Source organism: Bos indicus x Bos taurus, chromosome 3 (genome assembly GCF_003369695.1).
Source record: "Bos indicus x Bos taurus breed Angus x Brahman F1 hybrid chromosome 3, Bos_hybrid_MaternalHap_v2.0, whole genome shotgun sequence".
Classification (NCBI taxonomy): domain Eukaryota; kingdom Metazoa; phylum Chordata; class Mammalia; order Artiodactyla; family Bovidae; genus Bos; species Bos indicus x Bos taurus.
The window spans coordinates 88,954,709-88,972,221 of NC_040078.1; the positions used below are offsets into that span (position 1 = coordinate 88,954,709).

Here is a 17,513-nt window from a genome sequence, read left to right on the forward strand (position 1 = left end):
CTGATGCTGAACCTGAAGCTCCAACACTTTGGCCACCTGATGTGAAGAACTGACTCATTGTAAAAGACCCTGATGCTGGGAAAGACTGAAGGCAAAAGGGGATGGCAGAGGATGAGATGGTTAGATAGCATCACCAAATCAATGGACATGAATCTGAGCAAACTCCCGGAAATAGTGAAAGACAGAGAAACCTGGCGTGCTACAGTTTATACAGAAAGTCAGGCACTATTTAGTGACTGAACAATGAAGAATGGACTCTGTGAAGCTGAAAAGTTTATACCTTATGCCTAATGGTTGCTAAGCTGGGACTTAGATTAGGGAGTGGACATCTCCAGGAGGGGCCATTATTCTGACCCTTCTGGTCCACTTTCTGGCCCCCGCAAATTCACATCCAGTCCAAATGCAGAATACAGGCAAGGCCTCTGTATGACCTCATCAGTTCAGAAGTCCAGATTCCCATTATCTAAATTATCTAAAATCATATAACAGTGACTAGGGCATGGACGTCTTTGCGAGGTAGGGTATTTTCCTACCTAACCCCAGCACTTACCACTGTGTGTTAAGCATCTTAAATAAATTATGTCATTTAATACACTAACCATATCTGGTGAATATTCTCAGAGCCATAGTATTTTGCAGTGTTCAGAGTCAGGGGAATCTAATAACAGACCCAGTCATGTGGGACCAGGGAGTGGATCACAAAGGCCTGGAAACTTGTGAATTCTCTTTACCATTGTGCCTGCATTTCCCTACTATGTTGCCGCATATTCAGATTACTTGGGGAGATTTTTAAGCATCCCAATGCCCAGGTGGAACCTCAGAGCAGTTAAATGAGAACCTTGAAATGGGTGTGTGTGCTCAGTTGCTAAATTGTGTCTGACTCTTTGCAACCCCATGGACTCTAGCCAGCCAGGCTCTTCTATGGGATTTCCCGGGCACCAGTACTAGACTGGGTTGCCATTTCCTCCTCCAGGGGATCTTCCCAATCCAGGGGTGGAACCTGGGTCTCCTGCATTGGCAGGCAGATTCTTTATCATTGAGCCTCCTGGGAAGCCAAACGTAAATAGTCTTTCCACCTCCTCAGATGATTTCAACGTGCAACAAAGCTTGGGAGCCTCTGCCCTGCATTGCTTTACTCATCACTAGAGGCCAGTGCTCCAGGGGAAGGGTGAACGTGGTAAGGAAGCCTTTCCCACGGAGGGGAGCTTCAGCTGACAGTTGAAGGCATTTGCTGGGTGTGACAGTGAAGAGGGTATTGTGTGGACAGGAGATATCTACTAGCAGATGGCAGGCTTCCCTGATAGCTCAGTTGGTAAAGAATCCGTGTTTGCAGTTTGCTCGGTATTTGCTGAATGTGATGGAAGTTTTTTAAGATCCCGTGAGAAGGTTCACATAAATACATTCACACATCAGGAAACAACGGGCAACACACGCTCCTTTGTCAGAGCATCCGTCCTCATTTATGGCTTGAGCAAAACACAACCCCACGGTTATCATTGTTGTGGATATGTTTTGTGAGCGAGATAATTGTGGAAATTGGGTTGCTTCCTATCAAGAGCGAATCCTTTTGTAGAGAAAATTTGAGCTATCCATGTATTCCATTTTACAGTAATTGAGATTGGACTAGCAAGTCGTTAGTGAAGCAAAGGAAAATGATGGGTTCTTTAGTTTTTTTCCAAAGGAAGGTAGAAAAAATTGATGTTTGAGAAGCGAGAGAAAAATTAAAATGGGGTGTCAGTGGTTGGAGGGAACATGCCCATTCCTTGGCTCTCTGGTTAATGAGAGGGTGGCATCTCTGTGCTGAGATCTCCCTTGAGTGCAGCTAGTGGGAAGGTGCCCCCTGTGGTCAGAACAGGCACTGGGATGTAGACCATCTAGGGATGAGCCCATGCCCAGGACCACCCTGGGTACTGCACAGCTTGGGGACATCTGTCTTTCTCACCCAGCTTACTACTGGCAGATGTTAGTCTGTGTGGTTCTCTTCCCCACTGTCAACTTTGAAGATAATGAAACGCAGCTTGAGCAAAGGAGAGTCAATAACAGCGGTATATATTTTAGCTACATCAGTAGGTGAAGCTGCCAAATGCAATGCTTGCTTATTTAAAATCCACTTCACTGGGAGGGCCTCATTAAATACTTGTCTTTTCTTTCTATAAGGCCCCGGGGAATGGCCATAGTTCAAGTTACTCAGTCACATCATGGAGGAAACGGGGATAATAGTAGAGGGCATTCAGTCTCCAAGAGCAAATAGACGTTGTGCCCCGCAATGTCATGTGGCTTGTGTGGTCAAAATGAGGACAGGCATTGGCTAAGAAGCTAGGTGATGATGGAGGTGGAGTTTTAGGACTGGTGTTGGGGAAGAGGTATGAAGACCACCTGAGGCCAGTCCCTATCTCTGGGAGGGTGTAGCAGTCACCAGGCTTTGATTCATCTCTCTCTGTAACTTGCCCATGTAGTCTTCTGTGTACAGAGTAGGTGCTTAGAAACGTACATAGAATTGATTTGGTTTATAGAACCAGTAACTTGCTGGCTATGTGCTGAAGGAATTAGAGATATTTGCTCTTTTAGTATTTCTTCCTGAGAATTCATTTATCTAGAGTATCTTTGGAAAGAAAAATTTAAGAGCATAGCTTTTAAACTCAGTAGCTCCACTGATGCAAGCAGTCTCCCAGTTGGTCCCCTTGTCCCCACCATTGTTGGTCTCCAGCCCCAGGGCAATTCCTAGGTTAACATCATCTTGAAAGAATTGAGCTGTATCAGCCACTCCCCTCTTCAATCAGTGTGGTATCCCTCTGTCACCTGCTGGTGAAGTGAAAGTTGCTCAGTTGTGTCCGACTCTTTTCAACACCATGGACTATACATATAGTTCATGGAATTCTCCAGGCCAGAATACTGGAATGGGTAGCCTTTCCCTTCTCCAGGGGATCTTCCCAACCCAGGGATCAAACCAGGGTCTCCTGTATTGCAGGCGGATTCTTTACCAACTGAGCTACCAGGGAAGCCTGTCATCTACTAGTAGATGTTTCTTTAATCACTTCTTCTTTCTCCCACTAATGAATCAATTTGAAATTTGCACCTGGCAGCAGCACATGAATTTTTAGATACAAAAATTTATATACATATGCTACTGTGAATCTTCATGTTAAAGGAATAAACTATCTACTTTTCATATTAAAATAATTGTAAGTAGCTATTACAGAGATTGAGGTCTTCACTTCAGTGGATTTTTTTTTCTTCAGTCCTGTCTGGGCTGCCTACTCCCTAGTTTGAAGACTGTGGGGTCCCTGGATTGCCCATTGTACAGATGAATAAATTGAGGCTCAGACTAGTTTGATAGCTAAAGCGCCTAAAAGTACATAAACAGTCAGTGGGAGAGTAAGGCAGGAGTCCAACCCAGCCCTCAGCTATTGCTTTAGGTTCTGCCACTTACTGATACATTTTTGTAAAATCATAGGTAAAGATTTTAGAAGGTTGGTTAGAAGTCAGGCCCCAAGTATTGAAAACACTAATGGAATTATTTTAAGCTTATACACTTTTTTTCTGATCCTCTATTAGTTTATGTAATGAATTTTCATGGTGCAGTAAAGACTCAATGAAACTGTGTGATCCATTAGTTAAATGAAATGTTCCTAAGTATGCCGTGTTGCTGTCACATAAATTCCTTCAATATTGCTGAAATCTGGTTCTGACTTTTGTGAGCTTTGAGTTTGATTAAAGAAACACCTTCTGTTCCTCCTGTCATCTCCTTACTAAAGGATGTCAGATACCTGAGTAATAGCAGTACCTGCCTTCTGGAGTGGAGCATTTTATTTTCCCCAAAGTACTTTCACGTAACTTTCATTTATTCCTGTTCATTTAATCCCATGAATTATAGCCAGCATTATCCCATTTTACAGATGAGTAAACTGATGGACCATTTAGGTTTTTTCATTCTAGATCTGCCCTAGAAATGTCAGACTACCAGATAACTGTATAGCAAGATCCCAGTGGTTTATTTTTCAAGTTAAAAGAAAGCATGCTTTGTTCAGAGAGAGTTTAAAACAACTTGAGTCAGATTGTTTTGACTGTATTTAAAACTACTACTGCTATTACGCTTTAGGGACTTCTATGGTAGCTCAGCTGGTAAAGAATCTGCCTGCAAGGCAGGAGATCCCAGTTTAATTCTGGGTCAGGAAGATCCCCTGGAGAAAGGGATAAGCTACCCACTCCAGTATTCTTGGGCTTCCATGGTGGGCTCAGACAGTAAAGAATCTACCTGCAATGCGGGAGACCTGGGTTTTATCCCTGGGTTGGGAAGATCCCTTGGAGGAGGTCATGGCAACCCACTCTAGTATTCTTGCCTGGAGATTCTCCATGGAAAGAGAAGCCTGGCGAGCTACAGTCCATGGGGTCACAAAGAGTCGGACATGACTGAGCACATTATGCGTTAGTATTATACTCTTCACATAAGTTAAGGAACACTGAAAATTCCCTGTTGGATTTTTTTTTTTTTTTTAAGAGAGAGACAGTGCTGATGTTCATGTCCATGGGACCATACACTGTTGATTTTATGAAAGCCTATAGACCCTTTTCATTTTGTTTCTGGCTTCAGGTTATTTGAGCATGGCCTTTGTGGAACCTGTAACTGATCACATTTCCTTTTTTGCTTTGTCCTCCAGGACGTCAATAAACTTAGAGCTTATTTTCTGCAATCTGAAGATTGTTTTTGTGTCCTAGTCTTTTTTCTACCTCTGCCTTCATTTCCAATTCTTTGTTCCCCTTCACTCCAGTTTTCTTCATTCATTAATTTTATCCTTTTCTGGAGAATGAGTGTATATGAAACTTTATATAAGCTCCCTGACTTCTTTTTATTTTTTTTCATAATGTCAGGTGAACATAACCAACAAGCAACACAATTAACATGATGTCTCAGGCCAAGAGAGGTCTCCTACTTCTGTGATTTTCCCATCCTTTTCTGACATGTACAGTTGTAGCAAAACAGGTCTGCTGTGAGGTTGTTAATTTATCAACTTTGTGGCCTTCAGAGTTTTAATCCCAGGATATGTTCTGTCAGTGTAGGTATCTTTCTGGATGGGTTTGGTCTAAGCAAATGATGGCTGTGAGGATGGTGCTATTTTATCAGTAGAGAGATGTACTACCTTCAGATATCCTACTACAGTTTTATAGCCTTTGCATTTCTGATATCCCTGGCAGAATTAAATAATAAGCACTGCCATTGGGCTCCACAAAACCTTGCTCTTTCCTGTTCTCTTGACCCTGAAAAGAAGGATTATAGAGAAGGAGCAAATTTTGGGCAGTTTCCAAATGGAATATATCAGATAAGTTAGCCCTTGACACATTAAAAAAAAAAACAGAAAAAGGGTTGATAGTTTAAAGTCATAGTCCAAGGGATGGAGAGGGAGATGGTCCCAACAAAGGCTGACTCTGGCTACATAATTAGCGCTACCAACCAGGGTTCTTGGCCTCTTTAATCAATAGAAATTGATCAGAGGCCAGACAAGAAATCCTTTATTGGGGCACCTGCTGCAGCAGGGGCGAATGAGAACAAACAATAGGTTCCCTTGCTGGCTGGCTCCCAGAGAGGGGCAAGCTTTTTCCTTATATGGAGTGAGGCTAGCGGTGTGTCCAGGGGTCAGGCTGGGTAGATGGCTTAGGTGTTTTGCCCACCTCTTAGGTGGTGTTGCATGCAGAGGGCATGCACAGGATGCTGCTTTTTGCTCCAAGCTCCTCAAAAGTAGCAATTGGGTTTTTGTTCTCCTTGTATCTTTGGGGTTCAGAATGTGCCCCAACTGCACATGCATGCAGTTCCATACAGTTTCTTTGTGTTTTTTTGTTCCAGGAGAGGTATGTTCAGTTGCACGCATTGCAGCACTGAAGAAAAGGGTCCCTGTTTCCAGGCCTGTCTCAAAAGGAGCTTGTGGTGATTTCTGGGGTTAATTGATTAAAAAGTCTTAAAGGGCAATTCCTGGCATGGAGGCAAGTCTGGAGGGGAGGTCCAGGGCTCAGGAAGAGAGAGACCTGCTTGAAACAACCTTGGTCAAGACACTTGTGTCAAGTCAAGCATTCCAGGCAGATACAGGATGAAGTTGAAATCTATAATAAGAACTGACAGCCATAAACTAATTTTAAACTCAACTAGCCTTGGGAATTAGAAAGCAGTCCATCCAGGGAGCCGGAATTGGGTCTGAGATTTTTTTTAAAAAAGAAAGGTGTTGCCAGAATTGGCTTTGTTACATACTTGGGTGTGTTATGGTCTGAGCTAGGCTTTTTTTTTTTTTTTTAATTTGAAGATAATTTCAGAATTACAGAAAAAAGTGTAAGAACATACAAAAAATACCCTACACCCTTTACTTAGATTCACCTGCTAATAGTTTTATCTCATTTGCTTTAGTATTTGTGTATTCTCTCTGTGTATATCCATAGATATACATACACATATGCTGTATACATGTCCGAGATTTGTTTTTCCTGAATCATTTGGATGGTGCATGTAGCTTAGCCCTTTATACCTAAATATTTGGTATGTATTCTCTAAGAATGGGCTTCCCAGGTGGTTCAGTGGGTAAAGCATCTACCTGCAATGCAGGTGAGGCAGGCAGACGCGAGCTTGATCTCCAGGTCAGGAAGATCCCCTGAATGAGGGCATGACAACCCACTCTAGTATGCTTGTCTGGAGATTCCCATCTAGAGAGGAGCCTGGCAAGCTACAGTCCATGGGGTTGCAAAGGGTTGGACATGACTGAAGCAACTGAATACACATGCATGCATTCTCTAAGAATAGGTATATTCTCTTACATAGCCATGAAAGTGAAATTGCTCGGTCGTGTCCGACTCTTTGCGACCCCGTGGACTGTAGCCCACCAGGCTCCTCCATCTATGGGATTCTCCAGGCAAGAATACTGGAGTGGGTTGCCATTTCCTTCTCCAGGGGATCTTCTTGACCCAGGGATTGAACCCAGGTCTCCTGCATTGCAGGCAGACTCTTTAACCTTTGAGCCACCAGGGAAGCCCTATATAGCCATAGGAAACATCAATTAAAATAAATTTAACATTGATAGAATATTTTTACCTAATTTGCCATCCATATTAAAATTTGTCGAGTGGCTCTCTGATTTCCTTTGTAGCATTTATTTTCTCTCCAAAAAGAGGATCTAATATTTCATTTAGTTGTTGTACCTGTTTAGGTTGTTTTAATCTAAAATATTTCCACAGCCTACCTTTGTCTTTGGTTTGCCATTTTTGAAGAATAGACTTTTCTCCACATTTTTGTATGCATGTTATTATTAGATTCCTGGCCAGGATACTGCATCATAGTGATGTGGTCTTCTCAGGATATTACCTGATATCCATCTGCTCATCTCTGTTAATGTTTTTTTTCATCTCTGTTAATGTTAATTTTGATAACTTGATGGAGGTGTTGTTCAGTGTCTCCATTATATGATCACAGATTTTCTGCTTGCAACTACAGACAACAAATGAGAACACACTTTAAGACCTATGGATGGCTTCCTGGATTTAGCATTTATTGACTTTCTGGGACAATAGGATATGTTGGGCTCATCTTGTACCTGCCCGTCACAGCTCTGGAATAGCCCACTTCTAGAAACTCTCGGTCTTTTGACTAAGAGTTGTAGTAGAAACTAAAATCTGGGTATTAAGGTATCACCTTGTCACTGGGGAATCTTTGCTTCTAGACCTGTTCAGTGGACAGGGCTAGGAAATATATGCATATAAACACGTGAACACACACCTACATGCAGATGCATGTTTATTTTACAAACCATGAGTTTAAACCCTGAAATCTCCAGTTTCCAAACTATCCCCACAGGGCTCTTTCCTGGCTTCCCCCTTTCCATATTTTAATGGTTATTCTTGAACAGTGAGAGTCTTGGCTCCCAGGAACATTAAAGAATTTACTTATTTGCCCAATCCTATAATACATTTGGGAGAAGGCAATGGCACCCCACTCCAGTACTGTTGCCTGGAAAATCCCATGGATGGAGGAGCCTGGTAGGCTGCAGTCCATGGGGTCGCTAAGAATCAGACACGACTGAGCAACTTCACTTTCACTTTCCACTTTCATGCATTGGAGAAGGAAATGGCAACCCACTCCAGTGTTCTTGCCTGGAGAATCCCATGGACAGAGGAGCCTGGTAGGCTGCAGTCCATGGGGTTGCTAAGAGTCAGACACGACTGAGCGACTTCACTTTCACTTTTCACTTTCATGCATTGGAGAAGGAAATGGCAACCCACTCCAGTGTTCTTGCCTGGAGAATCCCATGGACGGAGAAGCCTGGTGGGCTGCAGCCCATGGGGTCGCACAGAGTCGAACATGACTGAAGCGACTTAGCAGCAGCAGCATAATACATTTGGAATAGTTTCATAATTTCTTTTCCCTTAACACTACCAAAAAAAGCCTACTAAAAGGAGTTCAAGGTTTGTTTGCGGTACTCCCTGCCCTGGTCCTGCTCATGATAGGTTGTAAACAGTTAAATTCTGTGTTTGTAAGTTATTCATATTAATGATTTCTCTCCCACCCCTTCAGTGACTGTTTATGATGCTCCTTTGAAATACAATTGAATTTGTTTCAGTTCACTTCCAGTTTTAGCCCTTCCCCCACTTTCCATCGCTGTTAATTTTATTTTTTTATCTGAGATGTGAAGCATTAATATGCTTCCGCATGTAGAAATTAAGGAAAAATCTACTCTGATAAGTATGACCCTCTGCCATGTCTTTCTACCTGGTCATCCTGCCATTGTAACATCTAGGATCTCCCCATGGAGAGAAACAGCTTCATTGTTTTCTGGTTTGTTTGTCCTGTTTCTTTTTGTAAAGATAAGCAGATTACGTATCCTCCTTTCTTACATAAAGACTGGCATACTGTATATTGAGCTGGGCTTTGTAAGTGCCCAAATCTCATTGACTTTCCAAATCTTGCACTCTTGGTGTTGGTCTTCCCATTATACTGATGTGGAAACTGAGACTCCTTATCTGTACTGTTGCACACCTTTGTGCCTTATTGATAAATAGCCTGTTTTCAGTGCTTTATACTTCATATGAAAGTGATTAAGGTATGCCAAATCATGAAGTGTCAGGTAGTAGTACAATTTTTAATCCATCAAATTGCTGCCACTTGAAGTCCTGCTTCTTGGAAGTCTACCTCTTCATCTGGTTTTTAAAACTGGATGTCCCTTTAGACTGGAATTTTCAGTGTCTTAACATCTCACACAGTGCTTAAATAAGGATGCGGCGCACCTGGCTGGGAGAGTTGTTTTTGACTTTCTGTTTTTCCTTTTTAAAATTGAGATGAAATTCACATAATATGAAATTCACCATTTTAATGTCTATAATTCAGTGTCACTTGCTTTACTCATAATGCTGTTTAACCGTTACTGCTATCTAGTTCCTAAACACCTCATCTCCACCATAGGAGACCCTGTAGCCATGAAGGTGTCAGTCCCCGTTCCCTGCTTCCCCCAGCACCTGGCAGCCCCTGCTCTGCTTTCTATCTCCCTTCGGATTATTTGTTTTGGATAGTCTGGAGGAAAATGGAATCATTTTCCATTTTCACAATAAGTGACCTTTCATCTTAACTTTTTTCACTTGGCGTGTTGTTTGCCGAGTTCATTCACCTTGCAGCCTGAATCAGTTCTTCATTGTGTTTCATGGCTTGGATAGTGTTCCGTTGTATGGATAGACTTTTGTTAATTCATTCTCCAGCTGATGGACCTCAAGGGGGTTTTGAGTGAAACTGGGGAGAAGATTGGCTTGCATCACCCTGCCTTGTGCTCTGCAACCTACTAGCCACGTGACTGTGAACAAGCTACTAAACTTGTGCCTCCCTTTTCTCATTTGTCAAGTGAGTGACTGAAGGATCGGGTAAGATAATATATGAGAAGTTCATAGAAGACAACCTGGAGAACAGTAGTAGTAGTAATAGTAGTGTTAGTCGCTCAGTTGCGTCCAACTCTTTGCGACCCCATGGACTGCAGCCTGCCAGGCTCCTCTGTCCATGGGATTCTCCAGGCAAGAATACTGGAGTAGGTTGCCATTCCCTTCTCCTGGCAAATAGTGGGTCCTCATAAACTTAGCTGTTTCACCTTTCGATTGTATGAGGGTGGGAGGGAAGGAGAGTGAACATAAATGTGTATTATAGTAGGTGTTTTAGTGTGTGTTTGTTCTGTTGTAGCTACTCAAACCTTTGTACTTTGTTTTATTAAAAAAGGCCTATCTGTTTTCTCTGCTTTGTGGTTTGGTATTTTTGCACCCCGCCCCTCCCTACTCCCCATCACTGAACATGGGATTTTACATTTAGAAGCAGTTCAGTAGACAGAATGTCTGTAGTGGAATGTTACATAATTCACATTTAGATTTGAAGAGCTCATTATAAAAAACCTGACACACTTCAGGAATATTAAATTACTGCAGATTGTGTGGAGCAAAGAAACATTATTGAAGCATTTCAAAATTCTAGGCGAGCCTGAATTTAACTGATAGGGTTTCACAGCTTTTACTGGGGAAAAATGATTTGAGTTGTCACGTGGTTTTCTGGGCCTAGAGGACTTTAATCTCCTTAATTACAAAGAAACGAATTTCCTAAATAATTTGAAGCTACTTCACAGCATTTGCTCAACCTCTGGCTTTTGGAAAATTAAAGGGAATGCCAGGGCCCTGGCCATAGAATGTTCTCTTCTTACTGAAGCTTTCTCAAGCACATTTTTATTCAAGATGATGCTAGTTTCCTTTCTTTATTGATATGGGGATGTACTTCAGGAATTCACAAGTAATGCTTATAACACTTGAACACAATCTCATTTTGTTAAACAAGTCGGACACTGGAGATGCCCACAGAATAGACAGAGGTGCTGTATTATGGCTTACAAAGTCAAAGGGGTGCAAATCTAATCCAGTTTTATACACTGACTTTTAAGAATGCTTGAAATGATTTAAAACCCACAGATTTTTCAGTCCATGACAATGTTTATGGATCAGGTACCTACTGTGTGCAAGCCCAGCATGATGGAAATATCTTAGCTCCTACCATTTCCTACAATTTGTCTTTAGAAAGCAAACTTAACCTGCCATGGTTTCCTCCTCTGTAAAAAGAGGATAGCAATATGACCCTGAGTCTGTGTTGTGACCTTGTATTCCTGTGTTCATAACACAGGAAACTATTCGTGCTTAGTATTTATTGAGTACCTGCCAGGAGATGTGTCAGACACTCTTCCAAGCATGTTCCATGTGTGATCACAATTTCCTTAGCCACTCTAATAAAGTTGATACTGTTACTCCATTATAAAGGTAGAGAAACTAGGCAAAGAGGGGTTCAGTAATTTCCTTAATATCACATTGCTCCTAAGTGGCTCAGGCTATGAAGATGGCCAAGAATCAGATCATAAGTAAGGAGATACACTGTTTCCAGTGAAAGCTCACACTGCTGCTGCACAACAGGCCCCAATAAGTCAAGAGATAAGTTGTCCAGGCAAGGAATAGTGACTTTATTTAGAAAGCCAGCAGAGAAAAAAGATAGTGGACTAGTTTCTCAAAGAACCATCTTACCTGAGTTAGAATTCAGGCTGCTTTTATACTAAAAGGTGAGGGTATATGGTTGGTTGTTGCACACCTCTGGGTGTTTTAATCCTTTGTTCTTGCAGCTGTCCATGTAGGTCAGGTCACAATGTTCCTCTAAACCTTCAACAAGATAAATGTTTCTTTCTGCCTTGCAACTTTTTATCTCTATATGAATGGAAAAATGTTACACCTTTAAAGGTCAGAGCCTTGTGAATGGGCTATCCTGTATATTTCAGGCTATAGACAACATTCTTATCTTATAGCAAAAACAATAGAGTACAAAGTTAAAGTAAAAGAAACAGATCCAACATGGAGTCAGATTTGTTCTTCCCTGTTACAGTTCCATTTAACAGAGAGATCAGAAAATCTTTCTGCCTAAGATACCTCTTTGAACTGGACCTTGAGAATGTCAAGGTAGACTTGAAAACTTCCACAGAAAAGTAACAGCACAATTGAAAATTGGGAAGTTAGGAAAGTATATCACCTCCCTACTAGACTTCTGCTTCCTTTTGTTATTTGGTTGTTAACGTAAAGCCTCCCTGGACATGCTGATGCTTCTGCCTGAGACAACCATTTATTCACTGATTATATATGCATTAGGACCCATTGGTCCTTTCCCTTGCCTTCCACCTGACGAAAGCATCATTCTTCAAGATCACACAGCGCAGAGCTTCTTGTCTGTGAAGCTTTATTGACTGTTTCAAACAAAGCAAAAAAAACTTGCTTCTTTGTGCCCCAATCTGTTTTTGTTCTGATCATGTGTATTTCAGTATCTTACACGACTAACACCTCTGCTAGACTGAGCTTCTTTGAGGACAAGAGATCAGGCCTTGACTCTCTACTCTTGGGTTGCATGGTTGTACAGTATAACCATCTGTTGACATGAATGAGCCAGCACTTGCACCTGGCCCTTCTTATGTTCTTAGTAGATACCTGTTAAAATGAAGTGACTAGTATCATTAATAAAATTATGTATTCCATTATAGGACAAAATTTTGTGACTCTGTCATCTCTTATGGAATGTTGTCTTTTGGGGGCAAGAGGTTAGGAAGGAGATGAGAGCTTTAGTGGTATGATACAGATAGACGGCACAGAAGTGGTGGGAAAAGTGCTCATTTTCAACGTAGTTTTCCATGTACCCCATTCTAGGAAAGTAATATTCCATTTTCTTTATTTGCAGTCTTAAGTCCTATACTGTAAGTACATTCATTCAGGGCTACTGTCCTTGTTAAAAAATAGTTTGTTAACAACAAGGAAATAAGATATCTTTGGATAAAGGTGTGAATTTCCCCATATTTAAGCCTTATTAAATTTTTGTGTGCCTTTTACGTTAAACATTTTCTAGTTAAGACATCTTTAATTGGCATGATTAAGGGGCTTGGGTTATTATTCTTATTGAGCTGAAACTGGCATTCCGGGTCACCCTTTTCAGATTAAACAGTTCTAGATCTATTTTGCAGGAGCTAAGAATTGGCTGCACAGTTTGAAGATCCATTTCCAGTAGCTTTATCTTAATATTCTTCAAAAATGAATAACTCCTGAATGTGTATTTTCAACTGAACTCTCACATGTAACTATCAGAGATAGAGAGTCACTGGGAAAGATTGTTGACTTGACACCGGGAATACATTCATTCAATTTAAATGAAATCAAATGAGATAATGTATGTGCAGCGGGAGCTGAGGGCACAGTATATAGTAAATATATAGTAAATACTGGCCGTAATTGAAGTGGTATTATTATCATTATTATCTCTTCCCAGCACAGTGTCTGAGCTTAATAGTATCTAGTAGTGTGCAATGCATGTTTATTTCAGAAAGAGGGATGTAATGTGTGTCTGCCTGCTTCTTTTCCTTTTCTCTTCCTCCCCACATTAAATGCTTGTCTGCTCGTATAGCTGGGGGGGAAAGCTGACATAAAAATTGGCTTGCTGGAAAGTTTCTCAGCCCCATTTGTCACCTTACCCTTGAAGCCCAATTGTATGTCAACTGCATGTCCCTTCTGATGCCTGCTCATGAGGGACAGACCACAGGTCACTTCCCTATGATCTGCTTCAGCTGCCAAGGCTCTGGTCAAGCTCCCCTGATGGATGGGTGCCTTATTGTTGGAAATGCCTCCACGGAGCTGCTCAGGAAATAACGCCTGTCCTGCATTTTCTGGGTGGTTTTCCGTGCTTGACAATAAGAAACATGGAAAATAAAGCATTGAGTTTTGCTTTTCTTGAAAGTCCGGTGTTTTAAAGATCTGTTATGTGTTTTCTATTTGAGTTTTGCAAATAAGGCCTCTCAAGCTCTTTCCTTGAGAGCGTGTGAGCCCTGTCAATGGCTTAATGAAACCATGTGGGCAGTTTATACATGGAGACCAAGGTTTTCCTGTTTTTGTATGTTTGACAATTCCTTTTTGCCCTTCTAATTTCTGACTTCACCAGGGTGGTTATTCTGAGTGTTCTCTTCTCTTGATTTGCAGCGCTCGGAAGGAGTGAATGAAATGTACAACTCGGGGTGTCGTTTCTGAAAGGAGGAGTCATTTTCTTGAAGAGGAGTCCTCAATGAGCCTGGCCAAGGCCCGGGATCTGTGTGAAGTGGACTAAGGATTTAGTAGGATGTCAACTGAGACAGAACTTCAAGTAGCTGTGAAAACCAGCGCCAAGAAAGACTCCAGAAAGAAAGGTAGGGCTCAATCTGTTCCTTTCCAAATGGCTACTTATTGTGCAGCAGTGGGTTTTCGGTCTTTGGAATAGGATTTGGTGCTATCTTTGTGATTGCATATAGTTTTACAATCACCAGCATTATTTGGTGTCTTTTGTATTCACAGTATCATGTTTTAATGGCTCATCCTTCTCTGGGTAAAATCCAAAAAAAAAAAAAAAAAAATTCATAATATACAAGGCCATTCTTAACCTGGCTTCTACCTCTCTCTCCATCCCTCTAGCAATATCACTGCCTAAATCTGCGCCACATCCCCACCCAACCCTGTTTGCTTTCCAGGCATTCTGTGTCTTTAGTTCACCTTTGAATATATTAGGTTTGTCAAAAAGTTTGTTCAGAATTTTTCTGTAAATCTTCCGCAACGAACAAACTTTTTGACCAGCCCAATACCAGTGATTCTCAAACTCCAGGCATGCAAGCATGACCTAGAAGATTTGTTAAAACACAGACTGTTGAGTCTTGTTCCTGGACTGTTTGGTTCACTATGTCTAGGGTAGAGCCCAAGATACATTTATAACAAGTTCTCAAGTAATGCAGATGCTGGTAGTTCAGAGACCAGATTTTGAGAGCACCTGGGCTAGCAGTTAAGCCCCAAATCCTTTTGTTGCTCTCCACTTTTTCTTAGACTGACCTTCTCCTACTTATTTTTCAGGGTTGAGCTTAGTAGGGCTCCTGAAGGGCCTTTCCTTACTCCCCAAATTGGGTTACTTCTTTTGTTTGTTTCACCAGCATTTTATTAGTATCACACTTTATTAAAAACACCCTGTATTTTCATTGGAGAGCTGTGCTATACAGTCCTTCAGAGCTGGATCTCTTGTTCACCCTTTTAACTCCCAACAATTAAAAAGTGTCTGACATAGAGGAGGCTCACAGGTATCTGGTAGAGAAGACTGGCATGCGTAGTATGAAAACAAAATGATTCTATTGCTTGTTCATGATTTTTGGAGGATTTGTTCCTATGGCTTTATGACCATGTCTATTGTTATAATAGGATGTAGGCAACTTGTTGCTTGGTATACATGTGTGTGTGTCTGTGGTGTGATGTGTGTTTTCTGTCTTCTCTTTTCCTCCCTTGTCTTTTAAGACTGCGTGGAAGAGGATTAATAGAACTCTCTTTCAAGTCTTAAAATCTGTCAGTATGGGACTGCAAACAAGCTGTCGTTGGTTGCTTTGTATAGGCAGTGATTTGTCTGAGGCATAGCCATGCCTGCCCAGTCATGTTTTCTGATGGCATTGTCTGATGCTCCGTAGGAAGCAAAGGACATAAATGTAATGCATATGCAGTTCTTGGACAGTCAGAACCCTAAGAAGGACTATAAATTTTGCTTTAGATGTTTATTTTAAACACAAGTATTTTGGAAGAAGTCTATTTTATCCTTTAAAACCTAATATAAGCCTTGCTTTTTATGCATGAGAGTATAAGAATAATAGAAGGAAAGCAAGTGAGAGAACAGGTCCTAGGAGAACTGCTACATGGAAAAAAAATTATTGCAGAGCCCAGTATGTACTAGAATTCAAATGCTTTTTCACTGGAAACTGACAAGTTATATTTTTGCTTCAAATTTAACCTTTCCACTAAACTTATGCTCTTGAATGTTTAATGCATTAGAATTGTACTTAATGCATATCTTTTCATTCTTAATTTAAATACACAAAACCTGCAGCATTCTAAAGAGAGGATTCAGGTTTTAGAGAACATTGGCTTAGTTGAAGATTTGGAATGGGACTGTGAAGGTGACCTTTTGAACTCCTCCTTATCTTCACATCTTTAGTAGGTCTAAAGTCAACAGAGTACCTGTGCAAGGAGTATCCTCTAGTGAGTGGCCAATACTGTGAAGTCTGGGCAGGCAGAGCTGGATTCAGATTCTGCTGTATTACCTCCAAACTGTGTGATCTTAGCATGTGACTTCACCTCTCTGAGACTCAGTTTCCTTTCCCTTAAAATGAAGATGTAATATTACAAAGCTCAAAGGCTCACTAGGAAGATAAATTGAAATAAGGCAAATAAAACACTGAATATAGAACTTGGCATATGTTAAAAACTCAAAAAAGTTTATCTGGAATCTTCTTCTTCTCTTCTTCCCGTTTCCCCCTCCTCTTCTCCTCCTCCTTCTCATCTTCTTCTTTCCCTGTCATCTTTCTCCATCTTTCCCACCTCTCCCTTCTTTTCCCTATTTCTCTTCTGCCTTTTCCATTCCATCCTCCTCTTCTTTCTCATCTTTATCAGAATCATCACACTGTTTTCTCTTACCCAAGGCGATCTTAAAAAGTATATAGATGATTTGTCCAGAACAAGATTTTACAATTATTTGTAATTATTCAACAGTGTTCAGTTCAGTTCAGTCGCTCAGTGTGTCCGACTTTTTGCGACCCCATGAACGGCAGCACGCCAGGCCTCCCTGTCCATCACCAACTCCCGGAGTTCACTCAAACTCACATTTGTCGAGTCGGTGATGCCATCCAGCCATCTCATCCTTTGTCATCCCCTTTTCCTCCTGCCCCCAATCCCTCCCAGCATCAGAATCTTTTCCTATGAGTCAACTCTTCACATGAGGTGGCCGAAGTACTGGAGTTTCAGCTTTAGCATCATTCCTTCCAAAGAACACCCAGGACTGATCTCCTTTAGAATGGACTGGTTGGATCTCCTTGCAGTCCAAGGGACTCTCAAGAGTCTTCTCCAACACCACAGTTCAAAAGCATCAATTCTTCGGCGCTCAGCTTTCTTCACAGTCCAACTCTCACATCCATACATGACCACAGGAAAAACCATAGCCTTGACTAGGTGGACCTTTGTTGGCAAAGTAATGTCTCTGCTTTTCAATATGCCATCTAGGTTGGTCATAACTTTCCTTGCAAAGAGTAAGCACCTTTTAATTTCATGGCTGCAATCACCATCTGCAGTGATTTGGGAGCCCCAGAAAATAAAGTCTGACACTGTTTTCGCGGTTTCCCCATCTATTTCCCATGAAGTGATGGGACCAGATGCCATGATCTTCGTTTTCTGAATGTTGCACTTTAAGCGAACTTTTTCACTGTCCTCTTTCACTTTCATCAAGAGGCTTTTGAGTTCCTCTTTACTTTCTGCCATAAGGGTGGTGTCATCTGCATATATGAGGTTATTGATATTTCTCCCAGCAATCTTGATCCAGCTTGTGCTTCTTCCAGCCCAGCGTTTATCATGATGTACTCTGCATGTAAGTTAAATAAACAGGGTGACAATATACAGCCTTGACG

General features: G+C 41.4%; 1 protein-coding gene across 7 annotated transcripts in view; it reads left to right on the forward strand.

The window, feature by feature from the left end:
- The window catches only part of DAB1 (DAB1, reelin adaptor protein), a 1,342,273-nt gene that overhangs the window by 1,020,569 nt on the left and 304,191 nt on the right, over positions 1-17,513 (forward strand). For all 7 annotated transcript variants that reach the window (XM_027537117.1, XM_027537115.1, XM_027537119.1 and 4 more), the window contains one exon: positions 14,038-14,240. In XM_027537117.1, coding sequence (XP_027392918.1) covers positions 14,174-14,240 — 67 coding nt within the window. In that variant the 5' untranslated portion in view covers positions 14,038-14,173. The remainder of the gene's footprint in view (positions 1-14,037; positions 14,241-17,513) is intronic.